We start from the raw sequence: 17268 nt of genomic DNA, 5'->3' as shown, positions 1-17268 counted from the left end.
CCCTAATTCATATCAACCTTTATAGAATTAAAGAAAAAAAAAGTAAACAACTTCTTTATTTATTTTTCCACAACGCCCATGAGGCAATTACACAGGCATGCGGACTTATTTTCGTTGTGATTATTCACGTATTAGCACATAAATTCATCCATTTAATACATATCAGTATGCGATATGATATACACACAAGTTCAACGGTTCAAAATTATTACAATGATATAATCAAAATAACTGTGGAAGACATCGCTAATCAGTCTGGTGCCCAACCTTTAAAAGGCTGTATAAAAAAAAATACTATAACATATGGCATTTACGTTCTTCTACTTATTGTGCCAATACATTTTATGTATGTACATGTGTAGATAAAATCAATATTAATATATATTTTTTTATTGTTATCATTATTTTTAGTAAATAGTTTTATTTTTTTCATTATTTTTACTAAAATTTTTGATGAAGATACTTTTTATTAAAAAGTTGTGAAAAAAAATTAAACAAAATAATTGGAAACTTTTTCATTTTTTAAATCAATTTTAATTGCTACAAAGGGGGGTCGCCGTTTAGGAGGGTAATGCCCATATATATATTCTGGAATTCCGGTAGAGGAAGATCGTCCAAAATGCACGTGTAGGGCTATGACCAGGTGATACACAACGTGAAGACAAACAGAGGCTGTAAGTGGTTTTGGTGACTTCGGGTTATAAAGGGGATCAGCGTGATCAAAAAAGGGCATTGAAGGATTCAGTTATTTCATCAAAAAGCTTGACTACAGATATCAACCTATTTTTTTCCTGGTAGTAGCCATCGTGCATGTGGTATGATCATTTTTCTCGTTGGCAATTTCGTCCAGCTTAAACACTGATCGATTGGTTACCGTAAGTAAGGACAATTGGATTCCGACGGTCGAGTAACACTCACGAGTTCTTGCTGACGATTCTTTATCGTAGAAACTGCAGTAATCTTTAAAGTGGTATCGTCAACGTGCTTTATCTCGTACGAAAAGGGTCATGCTTGATTTGAATGAATTAATCATATGTGATACCACGTAGTTTAAAGGCTGATACATCATTGAATATCGTGTCATGCTCCAGTTTGAGTAGTTAAATTTTGCGATTTATTCAATTGGATGTATCTCTGTTTGAAAATATATTTTATAATCTGATTTCAAAGAATAAGTGCTGTACCTTGCGAATTAATAAGGTTATTAACAATAAGATTCATTCGTCTTTTAGTCAACCTGCTTGGAGTATATCTTTGACTTACTGTAAAATTACAGAGGTATTTTAGAAAATCGAAGTGAATATCATTGCTACTAAAGTTATACTATAGCTTTTAAAATGTGTTGTTTTTATAATTACTTTTTTACGATATATCAAAAGAGTTGGTCATTCTAGACAAATTAAAACAAGAAAAGCAAAAATGGTTTTTTTTTTCAATAAATTATTTAGAATTCTTAGACAACTCATATCATATTAAAGTTTTTTTTCTTATTTTTTGCTTTCTATCATTTACCAACTAATACCACTGCGTATTGGAGTCTAATTAAAAGAGACAAGAGAAAGCGTAAAAGCGATTATCGCACGAAAAATTCGAGGACTTTTTTTCTTTCCTTTTGTTTTGTAAATTAACGATATTTTATTTTTAATATTATTTTATTTTTTACACAAAACTAATCTATCGGATATTGGTTTGTAAGAATACTATAAAACTAATTGTGTACGTTATTAATTTGGATATTTCATATTAAAGCTTAGTCTTTAAAAGTAATGGCTTACATGATATTTATTTATTTGCCTGTACAGTTTGTACAACGTTTTTTACAACTTGTATAAGTAGGGGGTACGTGGGTGGCACTTGGGCGATACTTTAGTGGGACTATGGCGTCTCTTGGGTAGTACCGCTAAGGTTTTGCACAAAGGCCACTGCTTAAGTGTCGCCAAAGAATTGCTGCGTAAGTGCCATCCAGGTACCACCCAAAAGCCACTAAAGTTCTGCTGTAGTACAGCTCAAGTACCGCTGCTTAAAAGCCACTAAAGTACCACCCAAGTGCTATCCAAGTACCACCCAAGTGCCACCAAGTGTCAACCAAGTCCTACCCAAGTACCACCCAAACGGATCACCGAAGTATCGCCAAAATTCCGCCAAAGTACTACCCAAAGCCGCTGCTTAAGTGATGCCAAAGTACTCTTGCTTAAGTGCCGCCCAAGTGCCACCAAATTCCTGCCGCAGTATCACCCAAAAGTCACTGATTAGAAGCCACCGAAGTACCAGACAGGTGCAACTGCTTAAAAGCCGCCGAAGTATCACTAAAGTACCGTAAAAATACTGCTGCTAAATAAGCGTACAAGTACTACCCAAGTGCCACCAAAGTGCCACCAAAATACCGCCCAAGTGCTGCTTCTTCAGTGACGCCAAGATACTGCCTAAGTGCCACCCAACTACCACCTAAGTTTCACTTAAGTACTACTGTTTAAGTGCCACCAACTGACCGCACAAGTACCATCTAAGTGCCACTGGAATGCTGCCAAAGTAACGCTCAAGTGCCGTTTCTGAAGTTACACCTAAGTACCACCTAAATGACACCCAAGTACCGCTGCGTGAGTACCACCCAAATACGATCCAACTAACACAAAAGTTCCATTAAAGTACCATCCAGGTGCTGCTGCTTAAGTGCCGCCATAGTACTGCTAAGTGGCAATGTGGTAAGGACGGGTATAAGATGTTTTACACATTTTGTGTTGGGTAAAAATCATGGAGAAGTGTAGAAAACTTTTCTTTATTTTGCGGAGATGTTTGGGAATACCATAAGGGTTTTGAGAAAACAGAATAATTATAATATTTTCTAGAAGTATTTTAAATTTCTGTGGGGGTAGTGAGGGGAATGCACGAGGGGCCAGAAAATTCGCGAGGGGGCCATGTTAGTTAGTAAAACAGGGTTAAAAAACTATTTGTTAAACTAAATTCACAGCGAAACAAAAAAATTCTACCGTTATTTTGTGGGGGGTTGTTGGGGGGAGCTGTGGGGAAACCATAGGGGGAAGTAAAGACAGACCTACCAAAATAATTGTATGATACAAGAAGATGCATATGTATATTGTAATACAAAATATTTGTATGCAATTTACGTTATTTTTTAAAACATAAAATCCCAGGCTCGTAATTTAAAACTATGAAATTAAGTAGTTAAATGAAATCGCACAACTATTCTTTTTGCAAGCCTCTCAATACTATACTTCAAAAGAATAGTTGTGCGATTAAATTTAACTACTTGATTTTTAGTTTTAAATTATGAGCCTACGATTTTATGCTTCAAAAAATGACGTTTATAGCATACAAACATTTCGTATGACAATGTGATGAATAAAGCATGATATTTATTGTGAAAGATAAGATGATATTGCTTAAATATATATGAGTTGTTCTGTATACTTAATCCATTTCGAATTTGATACCAAGCATGGATCCAGAATAGATCTTATACTAATAATTCTTTTCATTAAGGATACAGAGCAGATACAGTTGCTGCACTTCAATATTAAATTAAACTACATGAATGCACATTAAATATATTATAAAAATACAGTCAAAAACTTTAATTCACAGTGATTGGGTCATTTATCGTTACTGCAATAAACCAAAATAATGAGTTTCGGCTCTTGGGCGGTCCAAGATATGTCTCTCCCACATTTTATGAATTAGTCGTTATAAGTAAGAAGGCGCTTATTAAATGCTTATTTAAGGCTTTTATCTTATGGATAAATAATCATACATCCACGAGATAGCATAATCTCACTAAAGACACTCCCCAATGTCCTCCTCTAAAGATGCTTTTACCTTGTATATTTTGTCTACCATCATATGCAATTACCCGAATAAAAACAACTTTAGTCATTTGGTATGATTATAATCTAGTCCAAATTCATAGTATTGGTCAGAATTAGGGTGCAGTCACATGGAGCACGCAATTCGTCATACGGAACCACTTAAGCATATAAGAATGAAAGAGAGGCCCACAGAAATAGGGTGGAAGAGACCTCTCCCACTTTCACGAGCTTGAGTTGTTTCGTATTGTGGATTTCGTGCTCCATGTAACCATGGCCTTAGTAAGCACTATTTGTTAAGGCTTTTTTATGTAACAACTTTTTTTTATTCGTTTTTTTTTGTTAAGCATGGTTTAAAAATTTAATGTACCAAAAACATCGAAGCATATAATCAAAACTATTACTTGGAAAATCATTACATGACTGATTTAGACTGTATTTATCCATCATGCTTTACATGGAGATATTAACCCTTAGGTAACGCCACCTATGCCGGAGTTCAGTACCAAATTTCCCAGAATTCAAGCAGCTCAAGGAAAAATAAAACTGTGCTGCCAATCCAAACCACATGGAACACTTCAAGTAACCAAGCTTGGCTACGAATGGGGTCGCAAAAACATTAGCAAACACTGTGGCAATAATACAAAAATTCATACAAGCTGATTTATTAATGACTGTTGCAGAGTGACCTAAACTAAAAATAAATCAAGCTAGTTTCAAATTTTTCTAAAGGTACAACTCCTACCGACATACCAACTATTACTGTCAGCTAATTTCATACAAAAATTAAATCTATATCAGATAATGTAACAGACAATTTTACAATAACATCAAAAAATGAGATTTTGTTGTATAAATGTAACTGTCAAAATAATGTTAAATATTAAGCATCTACTTTTTTTTTTTTTTTGGTTTCCGTGACAGTCTATGGGCCTCATTATTGGGCCTGTGTGTGGGGGCGTATTTGCCGTACGCAACTCCAAACTCATTAATATTATACCTAATCATATCATATGGGCACAGTGTGTGTATCTCTGGTAAAACAGCTTGCCAGTTAAGATACCACTCTCTACACCAATGATGCATCGGGTCCACTCGACACTGTGCAGCCTTTTCCCGAAGAAGACTCCATATTTTAGGACGTCCACTCCACAATGGTTGAGCCCACGCTTCCTGCCGAACCATCGGATCCAGGCTAATTAGTATCCCCAGAGAAGCCCCATCTTACAGGGAGCACTCCTCGAAGATAAGGAACTCATAGAACATAATTATCATTAGATACGACCAACATTGAAAGTTCTTTTTAAGAATATCAATCTGTAATGAAAAAAATTATGTGAAGTATATAAAGTAAACTGAGATAAAGCTTTAATAATATCGAAAAAGCTTTAAAAATTATCAACAAAGCATCAAAAGACATAAGTAATAATGACATGTCGTTTAATGGTAAAGTATTTTATGAGGAAGTTTTAGGAAAATACTTTCAGTGGTCAAGCATGAGTGTATAAACCTTAATAATTAACAATACTATAAAATACTCATTCTTATGGGACCACTTAAAAATTTTTTAATTAAAAAATAACGTGAGTTGCATATTAAAGAATTTATTTCGTTGTTGATAAGATTGGAAACGAATGAATAAAATTGTTTAATATTCTTATGAAATAAGAAATTGATGTTATTTGTAAGAAGACTTATAAAGATCAGGATAGTATAAATGATGACCTTAAAAAAGTTATTTTAAAAACTCACAACGAATTATCTTACATCTTAAGGAACAAAATTTTAAGTTTAATTAAAAAATCAAACATACATATCATGAGATAGATTATTCAAAATATAAAAGTCGTGATAGCACTGATAATAATACAGATATAACTATTCCAATCAACAAGCTCATTGTACATGAAGGCTTATCACCACATGTTTTGAATTGAAAAGTGGGTGCAATTGTTTTGTTAATTAAAAAATTGAGGTGTTAATAGTTTGTGCTATGGAACTAGACTTCATGTAACTAAATTAATTAAATATTACTTTAAAGCAGAAATAAAAACTGAAGAAAAATCAAGCAATAAAGTGATTATAACAAGAATCACATCAAATACGGGTGATAATTTATCTTTACCGTTTATGTTCAACAAAAAATAATTGTCTTTTGTTCTAGTTGTTTCTCTGATAAGTAATAACTCACAGGACTAAAGTTTTGACAAATTAGGATTTTATTGTAAAATATCCTTATTTTCTCACAGTCAACTTTATGTATTGCTTCTGAGGTGTAAGAATCCTAATAATATATTTATATTAAATGATTTCGAAAATACATTAAATATTGAAATTATAGTATGGGAAGGAATTTTTGTGATTAAGAATTAACAATTTTTTTTTCTAGCAAACAGTCACAGACAAGTTTTACACTGATAAAACTTGTTCCTTCACACAACCAAATGGAACTTTTGCTTTTCGTTGTCACATAAGTCTCTTCAGAGTATTCTTAATACCAAGTGTACTAGTGAAAATGTTATTTTCGAATGGAATATGGCATTATTTATAGAAATAGTAAGAAAATTATTAAGCTAAGTGTAAGTTTTTATAATTTACACAAATGCATCATTTAATTTTACTGCATACCGTTTAGTATTTATATCATGTAGTCATAAATAATGATAAAAAATTTAATTTTAGTAACTACCAAGAAGGGTATTGAAGGAAGGCCAAGTTAAAATGTGACAAAGGCCCTAGGGGGGCGAAGAAGGTCTTTATTTTCGTAGGATTTTTTCATTGGATTTCCTTAACGGAAAAATATCGAGTTTTTTCCCTTATTGTCTCCTATTCTGAGAAAAAAGTTGTGGGGCTAAGAAAATTAACCAGAAAATTAAATTAAATATAACAACATCCGAGCTGTAATAGTTTTACTTTATTATTCGTGGCTACAGCGGGGCTTAGCATGTCAGAAAAAATTACGAAGTAGGAGCTGACATTAAAATTTTTGCTTATTGCATGACAGACAAAATAAAATAGTTTGTTCTTATACTGAGAATAGGCTAAGAAATTCGGAAGCTGAGTCACGACATCTGCATGAAAACGCATAAGCACGCACAAAAACAAGTATAAGTGCATAAAAACACTTACGAGTACACAAAAACATGCACGAGTGTACGAAAGCGTGCACACAACAAGTTGCAAAGCAAACGATTTCTATTTTATTCACTCAAGTACAGCCTGTTACGTTGTTACGTGGGAAAGAGATTTATTTAAAATATCACATTTAATACCACCTTAGAAAAATGAAAGAGACTGAGAGGAAGCTAAATGTCATTATAAAAATGGTAGGGGGCTGACGAAAGACAAAAGGTATTATCCAAATAAGGGGATTCAAGGGTGGAGTGGCGTTGGCTCAGTGGTATCTCCCTTGATACCGATACAACACCATTCTAGGGGTGGTGGGTTCAATTTCCGGTGAGTGCAGATTTCTTTAAAACTCTTCTCACCGGAAAAAGTTCCTCTACAACCCCCGCTGGTTCCGAAAGAGGTTTTCAGTAAAGTTTTCCATCAAGTAATTCCAGGAATTTTTCCTTCCCCCACACGTTTTTCTGCCTGGGTGAATGCGAAAAAGTGTCAGGGCTATTGGTAGAGACTAGCAGATCAAATGAGAGGCGCAATGCAGGAATAAACGGCCTCACCAACGAAGATTGGTCCCTGAAACATGAAGCTTCTTCCAATATGCTAAGTAGCATGGATCCAATGCTTCAAAAGAGAGCACCAGCTTAACCAACAAGAAGTGGACATCCTAAAATACGGAGTCTTCTCCAGAAAAACATTACACAGAGGTGAGTAGACCCAATGCATTACTGGTGCAGAGACTGTCAGCTCAACTGGCAGGATATTACACCAGAGATACTCCCACTGTGCCCATGGTATGATAGATATGGTATCAGTTAGGAAATTGGTTAATAGGTGCGGTAATACATACCCACACATAGGTGAAGAGTAGGTATCACCGACCACTAGGCTGATAGGCTGTCACGGTAACCCAGTAGAAAAAAAAAACCCAGCCATTAGGAGTCTACGGCCCCTTAGTCAGAACGAAGATCCATTCGCTTTTTTGTAGCTATTGGCAGTATACAGTCATAATTAATAGGATAAAATATCAAGTTCATAAAGTAAAAAAATGTATGATTAAGTATTTTTTTCATGTGTAAAATTACTAACGATAACTTACAGGAACATAAGAATAAATACACACACACATTATTGAGAGTGAATCAACCAAATAAATCAGTGATTCAAGTAGAAAAAAAGGTTCGAGTGCAGTAATAAATTTCGTTTGGTGTTGGCACATTTCCTTAGTGATTAAAAAAAAATAAGAACATGAATTGTGACTGCGTCAACACAACAGCATTCTTGTAAACCAACAGTTAAGCTTATAATAGCTCCTCAAAGTATGACTTTAAAAAATGAATTAACAACAACAAAAAATTATTTTATGAATAGCTTTTTTTATGCAAGGTTATACCTATGTTTCAGCACGGTTACTTTCAAATTGACAGGGTAGTATTTTTTCTACGCCAATTGAAAGTTTTTTGGTGTAAAACAATTTTTTCCTATTTGTTACAGTTAGTGTATTATAACAATTCACAATGAATTTTTGAAAGTGTCTATTTTTTAGAGAGTTAGAGAAAAAGAGATTAACTGTCGTAAATGTGTTTTATGAGCAATAGAAGAGGAGATAAAAGCAAAAAACTAAATAAAATATTAGCAACTAATTATAAACTTTTTAATAGATCAATATAGTCAACTTTTGATTCGGAGAAAACTATTTTTTCCACATTCCTGATAAAATTCTGTAATAAAGTAATCAATTTTTTCTCTACCGAAAAACATAAAATTGAATCATATATTTTTGTTTTCAGTCAATAAATCAAGCATCCACTTTTAGATCCAGTACAATCTGTGCGATAGCAAGGGGTGGGGGGAGTACGGAGAGACTAATACGTTACATGTTGAGTCAAGCTATCGTAAGTATATACTTACAGCGTCCACCGTACGTGTGCGGGTAGTGCTAACGGTACGCGGCGCGGGAGGTGCTACAGGCCCACTACAACCAAAGCAGGCCAAACAAAAGAAAGTCGTCGAGTCCTTCGATGCACGAACAGGAAGGAAAAGAGAGCTGCGTGCGACAACGGATATGCATTTATACACGGCTATATTACTACAGCAGGGCCGAAAGAAAGTCTTATTACACGTTTTCTGGTCTAGCCCCTATTCTCCCAAAACTAATAACTTGAGAAAAAAGAACTCCGTCAAAAAAAGGAGGAGGGTTGAGGGGACTTTAAAAAAATCAATCCTAATAGTATAATGGATACACCGATCAAATTTTACTTCATATTAAGGGAAACTAAGAGGGCTGAGGAGAGGGACCTAAGAATAATAAGGGAGAAAAAAAGGGGTTTTCTTTAGAGATATTAAATTTTTTTATCAAAAGAGAGCTAAGGGCTCGGAGCCCTTTAAAGCTCGGCTCGTTACAACGGTAGAGCACACTATGTAAGCTTCTTCAATCAAAACATTGTATAACAGTGGTCATAGCCACCGGTATTTTTTGTATAATTGGTGGGGTTGAAGAAGAAGACATTTAAAAATTCAAGCCAATGGGAATGACAGAGAAATTAAAATAATTCTACCTTATTTAAGGCGAAGGTGAAAGGGGTATGTGTGGAATGACCCTATATAATCATTACGTAGAAAAAAATCTCTTCCTATATTATACAGTGATTTTTAAGGGTCACTCCACAGAACCCCTTCGACCCCCCCCCCCAACAGCCCACGGCCCCACTCTAGATAATGTAAGATTCCATTGATTTTTACCTTATTTTACACCCCCTCCAACCCTTCTCTACCACCACTTAACATCCCACTCAACTTAAAAAGTCTCCTCAGCTCTCTAACTACAACCCCTCAGCCGCTCTTCACTGAAATATAAACCTCTTACCAGACAACCCATTAAGCGTCCCTTACTATTTTAAAGAATTCCCTCCAGCAACCTGCAGCTGCATCTCTAAATAAGGTAAGATTATGTGGATTATTATTTAATTTTTAGTTAAACTATTTTAGCACCACTCCTCCTCCCAGCTTTCTTTTCACTTTTTAAGAAATCCACCTGTTTTCTTACAATTTCTAATCACATTATCATACTTACGTTCCAATATTTGTTCTAGTACTCTTCAGACGTTTTCCACCCTTTTCTTAAAAAGTATTCTATCAATATAATTTGTTAACTCATTTTCACAACACCCTTGAGGTAGTGGGCTTATTTGATCTTTAATTCTCATCATGTTTATTAATTTCATTTTTTCATATCAACGTAACAATTGTTCCAATTTTGAAATTAAGTTCATTAAATAAGCCTTCACAAATATTGTTTTAAAATCCAATTGGAAATTGATGTAAGTATCACTATCAGATTAATTATCATGGATGTAAGTAGCATGATCTATGCTGTAATATGTTCTTATTTCTCCTTTTGCGTGATTTAGAATTTTATCATTTAAAAAGTAAGTATATTTGTTATCTTTAATATGTTTTGTTTATTAAATTATTTTAAACTCTTTCCCGATTCACCTAAAGTTTTTTTACTGAATTGAAACCGTAGTATTCTAAAATATTAGCATTGCTACTTTTTTGTGCAAAATTTTGACAAAGATTTCTGAATGACGAAAACTCAATAGTTGTAAACGTGTAAGAATATTTTCACCTGCTTCAAGTGTGTATAATGATGAATTAAAGCAACTGTTGAAACACTGATGATTTTAAATATTTTATTCGATATCACTACAATTTTTTTTTTTTTTGCATTGTTTAGCGCCAATGTCGTAAGTAAAGATAAAAGCAATTTATAATTTAAAAATTCAAAGTTAAGTTTGTGACATGATATCTAAATTTCTCATAAACAATTCTGATAATCCTTTTCATAGTAAATTATGTATATACACCAACACTTATTACAACGTATCAGATTTAGGGAAAACTTAAGGAAATTATGAAGAAAATCATGATTCTGATATTAGAAAATTGCAAGAAAGTATAAACAACGATTTCTATTAAAGAACAAAAATAGATACAAATAAAAATAATATACTGAAAAACAAAAAATTATAAGAACATGCTATTTTAGTGAACTTTTTCTCACAGAATGGGAGTCATCATTTATATATGTATATATATATATATATATATATATATATATGTATGTATAAATTGTTTGTTCTTTACTAGAAATAGTTATGTTTATATTAACTCTCTAATTTCAAAATCATGATTACTTTTGTTTATAATTTCCTTTAGCTTTTTTTAATTCTGATACGTTGTAATAAGTCACAAAATAAGCCCACTATCAGTATTACTAATAAGTAATAATTCAAATTACTTGAACTATTTTCGATAGTATGGGTATTTAAACCGTTACATTCAATTTTAACAAAAATGTCATAAATGTAACAAAAACCTTTTAATTTAACTTCTATTCGAAACGTTCCATTTCTTTTCATAAAAATATTTAAATGCAGTATAATATGCTACATCAAAGCCTATGTAAAGGATTATAATTTGTTAGTAGCACAGTCTAAGCAACGCTTTAATATTTGTTTTAGCTCTCTCCAGACTCTTTCCACCATTCCCACTATAATTATATTATCTATATAATTTATTAACACACTTTAACACCACCCTTAAAGGAGTGCCATACCACGGTGATCTTTTTTTCTTTTTTTTCTCTTAAATTCTCAAAACGTTTAATGATTGCATTATTGAATATGTATAAAAGTATGACATGATATTGTCGTACAAAATAAAAAGACTACAAATAATATAGAATATTTAAACAACAGACCTCAGTGGTAGCCCTATTCACTACAAAAGGGTAGAAATCATGTTTCTATTCATACAAATATGTGAAATATTGATAATGCGCAACGTTTAAAAGAAAAATATTCACGTGCAATAAATAAAGACTAATAAGAAATAAAGACTTTATATAATTAAAAAAATTTATGAACACATTATTTTAATACAATTGTATTTGTGTTTGAATTTTATGTTTTAATGTTACAAATTTAATTAAAAATGAATCAGTTATTGAAGACAAAGTTTTTTTTAATCAAAGATATTTAATTAAATTAAACAGTATACATAAAAATGATATTTATGCATAATAATACAGCATAATTGATTTTTTTTATCAAAGTAAGCAGTATAGAGTAATAACTAAAATTTACCTCATTATGTCATAAGACAATATTAACATAATTTTATTAATTTTATACATTCATTTAATATTTAAATAAATCGTGCAATAGTATAATGTACAATTTTTTACTTTTGCAAATGTATAAAAATTCAATATTTCTATCTACTTCAGATTAGTTGACGTCAAAGATATTTTTCATTTCCAAATAGTTATCTCGTTCTATTTGAATAGAAATTTAATTTTTATTTTTGCATCTTGATAAAGCGACGTATACTTGACCACACGAAAATAGTGGTTTTATGCAAATATAATCTAATACTATTAAAACTTTGACCTTGAAATTTATGTATAGTCGTAGAAAACGCTAAGACTAAAGAAAATTGTTTTCTGTATGAAATAAAAAGTAATTATGATGCATTGAAAAATGTTCTGTTAATTAAGCAAATACTGATATTACGTTTTAGAACATGAAACAATGCTTAAAGATATGATGATTTAACACTTTCTTGTACAATTATGCTTCTATTATTTTTCTTTAAAACTGAAACAATCAGTCTAAAATCTCCTTTTAAAACTATTGATTTACCAGCATAATGGATATTTGTATTACGTAAATCACGTAATGTTCTTTCAACTATTTCTAAGGCTCTTTTTGGAATCATAGAAGCCTCGTCCCATATGATCAAACATACGTCTCCTTAATCTTTTTTTATATTTATATTCTAAGAACAAACTTTCTACATTGTTTAAGTCTAATGGTAAACAAATTGTTCTATGACTGGTCTTTCTTTTTGGAAGTAATATTGATGCTATACCAGTCCAAGCCATAGATAAAATTTTTTTTCACAAGAAATGAAATAACAAATCAACGTATTAAATAGAAATACTTCTCCTTAACTTTTTGGGCCATCAATAAAAAAAATTTTATTTTTTTGATGACACATAATTTTAAAATCGTACTTTGATTGTCATGTAATTTACCATACATTGAATTAAACATTTAAGTACAAAAAAACAATTTTTTTTATGGTACTGTTATTTTTATTTATTTATTTATTTTTTTTTTTTGATACATGAACCCCACTTAATAAGGTACACTTATTACACCAGTACATCAGTGATGGCTGAAAATTTGGGTCCTACGTTTCAACGCAATTTACAAAGTAAACATAACGACTTGACAGTTATAATTAACAAGAATTTTATGGTAATGATTCATTTTCTTACTTCTTTTTAAGACTAGATTCGCTTTATTTAATTTTTAGTAAGTTTGAATCCATTAACCAATGCTTAATCAATTTATTCTAAAATATCCTGAACGTTGATACTGCACTTAAGCAAAGGGAGTTTTTCAGATACAGAACGTTCACATATCTCATATTAAAAAGCAAAAAGGGATTTCTCAAATACAGCACATTTACATAATTCACCATCAATATTTTAACTTTTTTTCAAAGTTAAAATAATATTTATTTTAATATTTTAAAACAACATTTCAAAGTTTAATGTACATTGTAATTAAAAATAAAACTCAAACTTTTCTAAAACATTATACGCAATCGTATTTTTGCTATAAGAAGAGCTTGCAAGGTAGCATATACATATATATATAACATACAGCAATGTAAACATATTCATTTACAAAAGGCAGAACTTGAAGAGTATAAGACGTTAGTGTAGATCTATATATGCGTTTGTTTACTTACTTTTTTTACGAGTAATGGCATGCCTAAAAAAATTTCAATCAAGTCACCACACAAAGATTAGAAAAAAAATTACCCTTGTAACAGTTTACGACAATCGCATTTATATAAGGATACATTTCTTGAAAAAAATCAAGATGTGGCGGCTGTAAAATATCTAAAGCTGAGAGAACCTGTAATATAGAAAATGTTAAATTTGAGAATTACATCATTAAATTGTACTACTCAAAGAAAAAAAATCCTAAGAACTATACATAATTTGAAAGAATACAAAAAAATGTTTTTAATACTGTAGTATCATTTATGATGATGACTAATTTAAAAATCACTTAATATAGTAATCGTTCATATCGTAAGTCACATCTCTAGTTCAACTAATTAATAGACTATCTTAAACCGAGATAAGGGTGAACACAAAATAACTGCCATTTTCCAAAAATATTATGTAGTAATATTAAATGTAAGAAAATACACGAAAATTAAAAAAAACTGTACAGCGTAAAAATAATGGAGAATTTTTTTTTAAGAAACGTGTTATTCTGTCACATTTCAAGTTAATCTGTTTATGTTTTAAGCTCTACATAATTTAACAAATATGGTAAAAAAAAACTCAATTGTTTAAATAGGATGACAAAAAAGCTGTATGATTAGTTAAACAGAGCACACGAAGCCTGATGGGGCTATTCAACTTTTCTCTTTCTTTGCTTACTCTTTTTTTATTTCCAAAAGTTGTGACGGGTCACTATCCCCTTCAGTATAACAAAATTATAACTAGGTAAAATAAAACTTAATACAAAAAATTTACATTGTAACTACTTAATTTAAATTTTCTAAATATGAAGAAATATTGCATTTACGGCGGTAATTGTACGAGTAAATTAAAAAAAAAACTTCCCATCAGTTGATTTTTGAGTATTATTTTTTTTAAAATATGTTAATCTACTACTAAATTTAGTACTAAAAGAAAATAAGGCTATTTTATGAATCGCTTACTGTCCAGTTTGGGCCGGGCCTACAGAATTTACTTAGGGCTCGAATTCTTTGCAAGATATGGGATGATCTTTCCTACAACTAACATAAAAAATACTTATTTTTCATTTTTAACTTAAAAAAACCAAATTAAAATTGTCACACTTGTAGGATTCCAATTTTGCGGTATAGTTCTGTAGACTGATATTTAACACATTTTATCAATAAAGAAGCTTTTTTTACATTTGTACGAAAAAATTGAAAAAATCAAACAAAAGCTAGTTAAAAAAACATTTCAAAGTATTTTAATTCAGTAGCAATTTTTTTGAGTGATAGTTTTACATGGTGATTTAAGTTTATGAATAAGAACACAGGTTAACGTTAGTAATTTTTTTTTTTAATAGAAAACAATGCTTCTTTTAATACAAAAATGTAAGTGGAAATAGTATTTTAAACTCATCGCTTCTTTATTATCTTGCTATGTCCCTGAGTTATACGTATTCTCTGTCTTTTGTTCAGCAGTAAAATCAGATGAGCTAACCTTTTAGTTGTGACAGTTTTTTCGTCACACTTCAAACAAACATTAGTAAAGTTCAAATTCAACGCATTAACATTAGTCGCCGTCAGACCTTGTTTCGCATCAGCATGCAAGTTTTTTGACAATCACATTAGAAATCAGATAGTCACAGGTATAAGTCGGTACTAGGATGCTATTCTGTATGGTGACAGTGCAAGATAACGACAAGTTTAAGATACTATTTTTACTTTTAATTTATGTAATTAAGCCAGCAATAGTTCTTAGTAATCGTTAACTTGTATTTTTATAAATTTAATTGAGTCTATACATGAAAAAACCAAAACAAAACAAGGTGAGGAGTTTAGGGACCACCGGAAGAACTTTTCTTCGCAGTTCATCGACAGTATCGTGTATCATGATATTCAGTGTCATGATCGTTAGCATTATCGTTAATGCACGACCCAGACCCACTATCATCACTAACTCAGTGTTTCTAAACACTCACTTCAACAACTTTGATAATGTAAATTATGTGATACAAGTTTGAAACTGGGCAACTGCCTTTGCCTGTCGAGTATTGGAATTTTAATACGACTACATTCTTAAACAAAATTATTATTTAAATAGTCTGAATCGGCACTTTAATAATTATGTGGTCCTTAAACTATTGTTTGTTGCTTATCTTGTGAGACGTAAGCATGATGTTTCTCTGTTTCTCTGTTTTTTAAGGTCACCTTGTCATCAGACCATTGTGAAATAATCTTTGCTCGTTTATATTGATATCCTGAATGTGCTATAATTTTAACTTTTTTTTAAACAAAGAATACCGTTTAAGTAAAGTAAGATCTTATGGCTGTGTTTCTATACGGACTTATTTATCTCTATTATTGTTCCTCAATATTTTTTTTTTTGTAACTCATAAACTTTCTTTTTTTTACGTTTTAGCATTAACTTAAAGTTATGACACTTTTTAATTTTTTCGAGGTCATGTATAGGTCTAACACCTATCTATTAGTGCGCTCTTATGATTTTCTCTAAGTTTAGACAACAAATAAAAATTTTTACATTCCGATTTTGTTTATTCTTCAGAATACAACGTTCTTAACGGTGTTTAATAGTCATACTGTTATTTTCAAAAAATTGAATACCGAGTATACATTTGTTGTAATGTTTTACAAATGTAGTATTAAAATTTTTGCTCTCATTTGTTAAATTTACATATATTCATTCAATCACATCCAAAAAGGTCACGTGACCCCTCCATGTAGGTCCTGTATAGTAAAGATTCATGTAGGAAATATCTACACTTTCTTATGTGTTTGATAACCCGCAGATAAGACGTAAGTATACAAATATACACAGATTCATACATCACTCCTTGCAGTGTATTGCAGTGGCTACTGCTAGAACTGACTGTAGTATTTCCCGACTGTAGTGTGTATGTGAACGTAAGTAACCATGTATATAATGTTTAAATTTCAATATTCTAAATGTAAATACTGCCGTAGAAGTACTAAATAAAAAGTGAAAGAATGAGGGAGAGAGAGAGAGAGAGAGAGAGAGAGAGAGAGCAATACAGTAAACATCTAATATAAAACAGTATTTAGGCTGAAACAAAGGTCTCGCAAGAGCTCTAGCTTAATCGTTACAATTTCTTCATATGCAGCAGCATCATTAGCATAGACAGTATCGTCATTTAATAGTGCAAGCAATAGAAAAATAATATACCATTCGTATAAAAATGAGCCGAATTACACACATACGTGTGTGTGTGCTATCACGTATACATACATCTTTCTATATTATATAATTATTTAGAAGAGGCCACAGTTTACACAGTTGCAACGCTCTGATATGAAATAGCGTCCATACATTAGACATCTTATACATACAAAATTATACCCTTAAAAGCATGGCTACTGCGCGCGCATATTGAATGACCTCCAAAACATCTCTGACTTTTTACAATAAGACATCCAAAAATAGATTTTTATTATGTTTTAGTATAATACATGTAGT

The 17268-nt window shown here is 31.5% G+C and overlaps 1 protein-coding gene across 1 annotated transcript in view; it reads right to left on the bottom strand.

The window, feature by feature from the left end:
- Positions 1–17268, bottom strand: part of nmo (serine/threonine-protein kinase nemo) — a 497113-nt gene that overhangs the window by 369342 nt on the left and 110503 nt on the right. The window contains exon 3 of the mRNA XM_023391687.2: positions 13881–13936. Coding sequence (XP_023247455.1) covers positions 13881–13936 — 56 coding nt within the window. The remainder of the gene's footprint in view (positions 1–13880; positions 13937–17268) is intronic.

This window comes from Copidosoma floridanum, unplaced genomic scaffold (assembly GCF_036245765.1).
Source record: "Copidosoma floridanum isolate Cflo_tuat_1 unplaced genomic scaffold, Cflo_Japanese_pri ptg000028l, whole genome shotgun sequence".
Lineage (NCBI taxonomy): Eukaryota > Metazoa > Arthropoda > Insecta > Hymenoptera > Encyrtidae > Copidosoma > Copidosoma floridanum.
The sequence above is the reverse complement of the archived record's forward strand: the minus strand, read 5'-3'. Positions and strand labels throughout refer to the sequence as shown.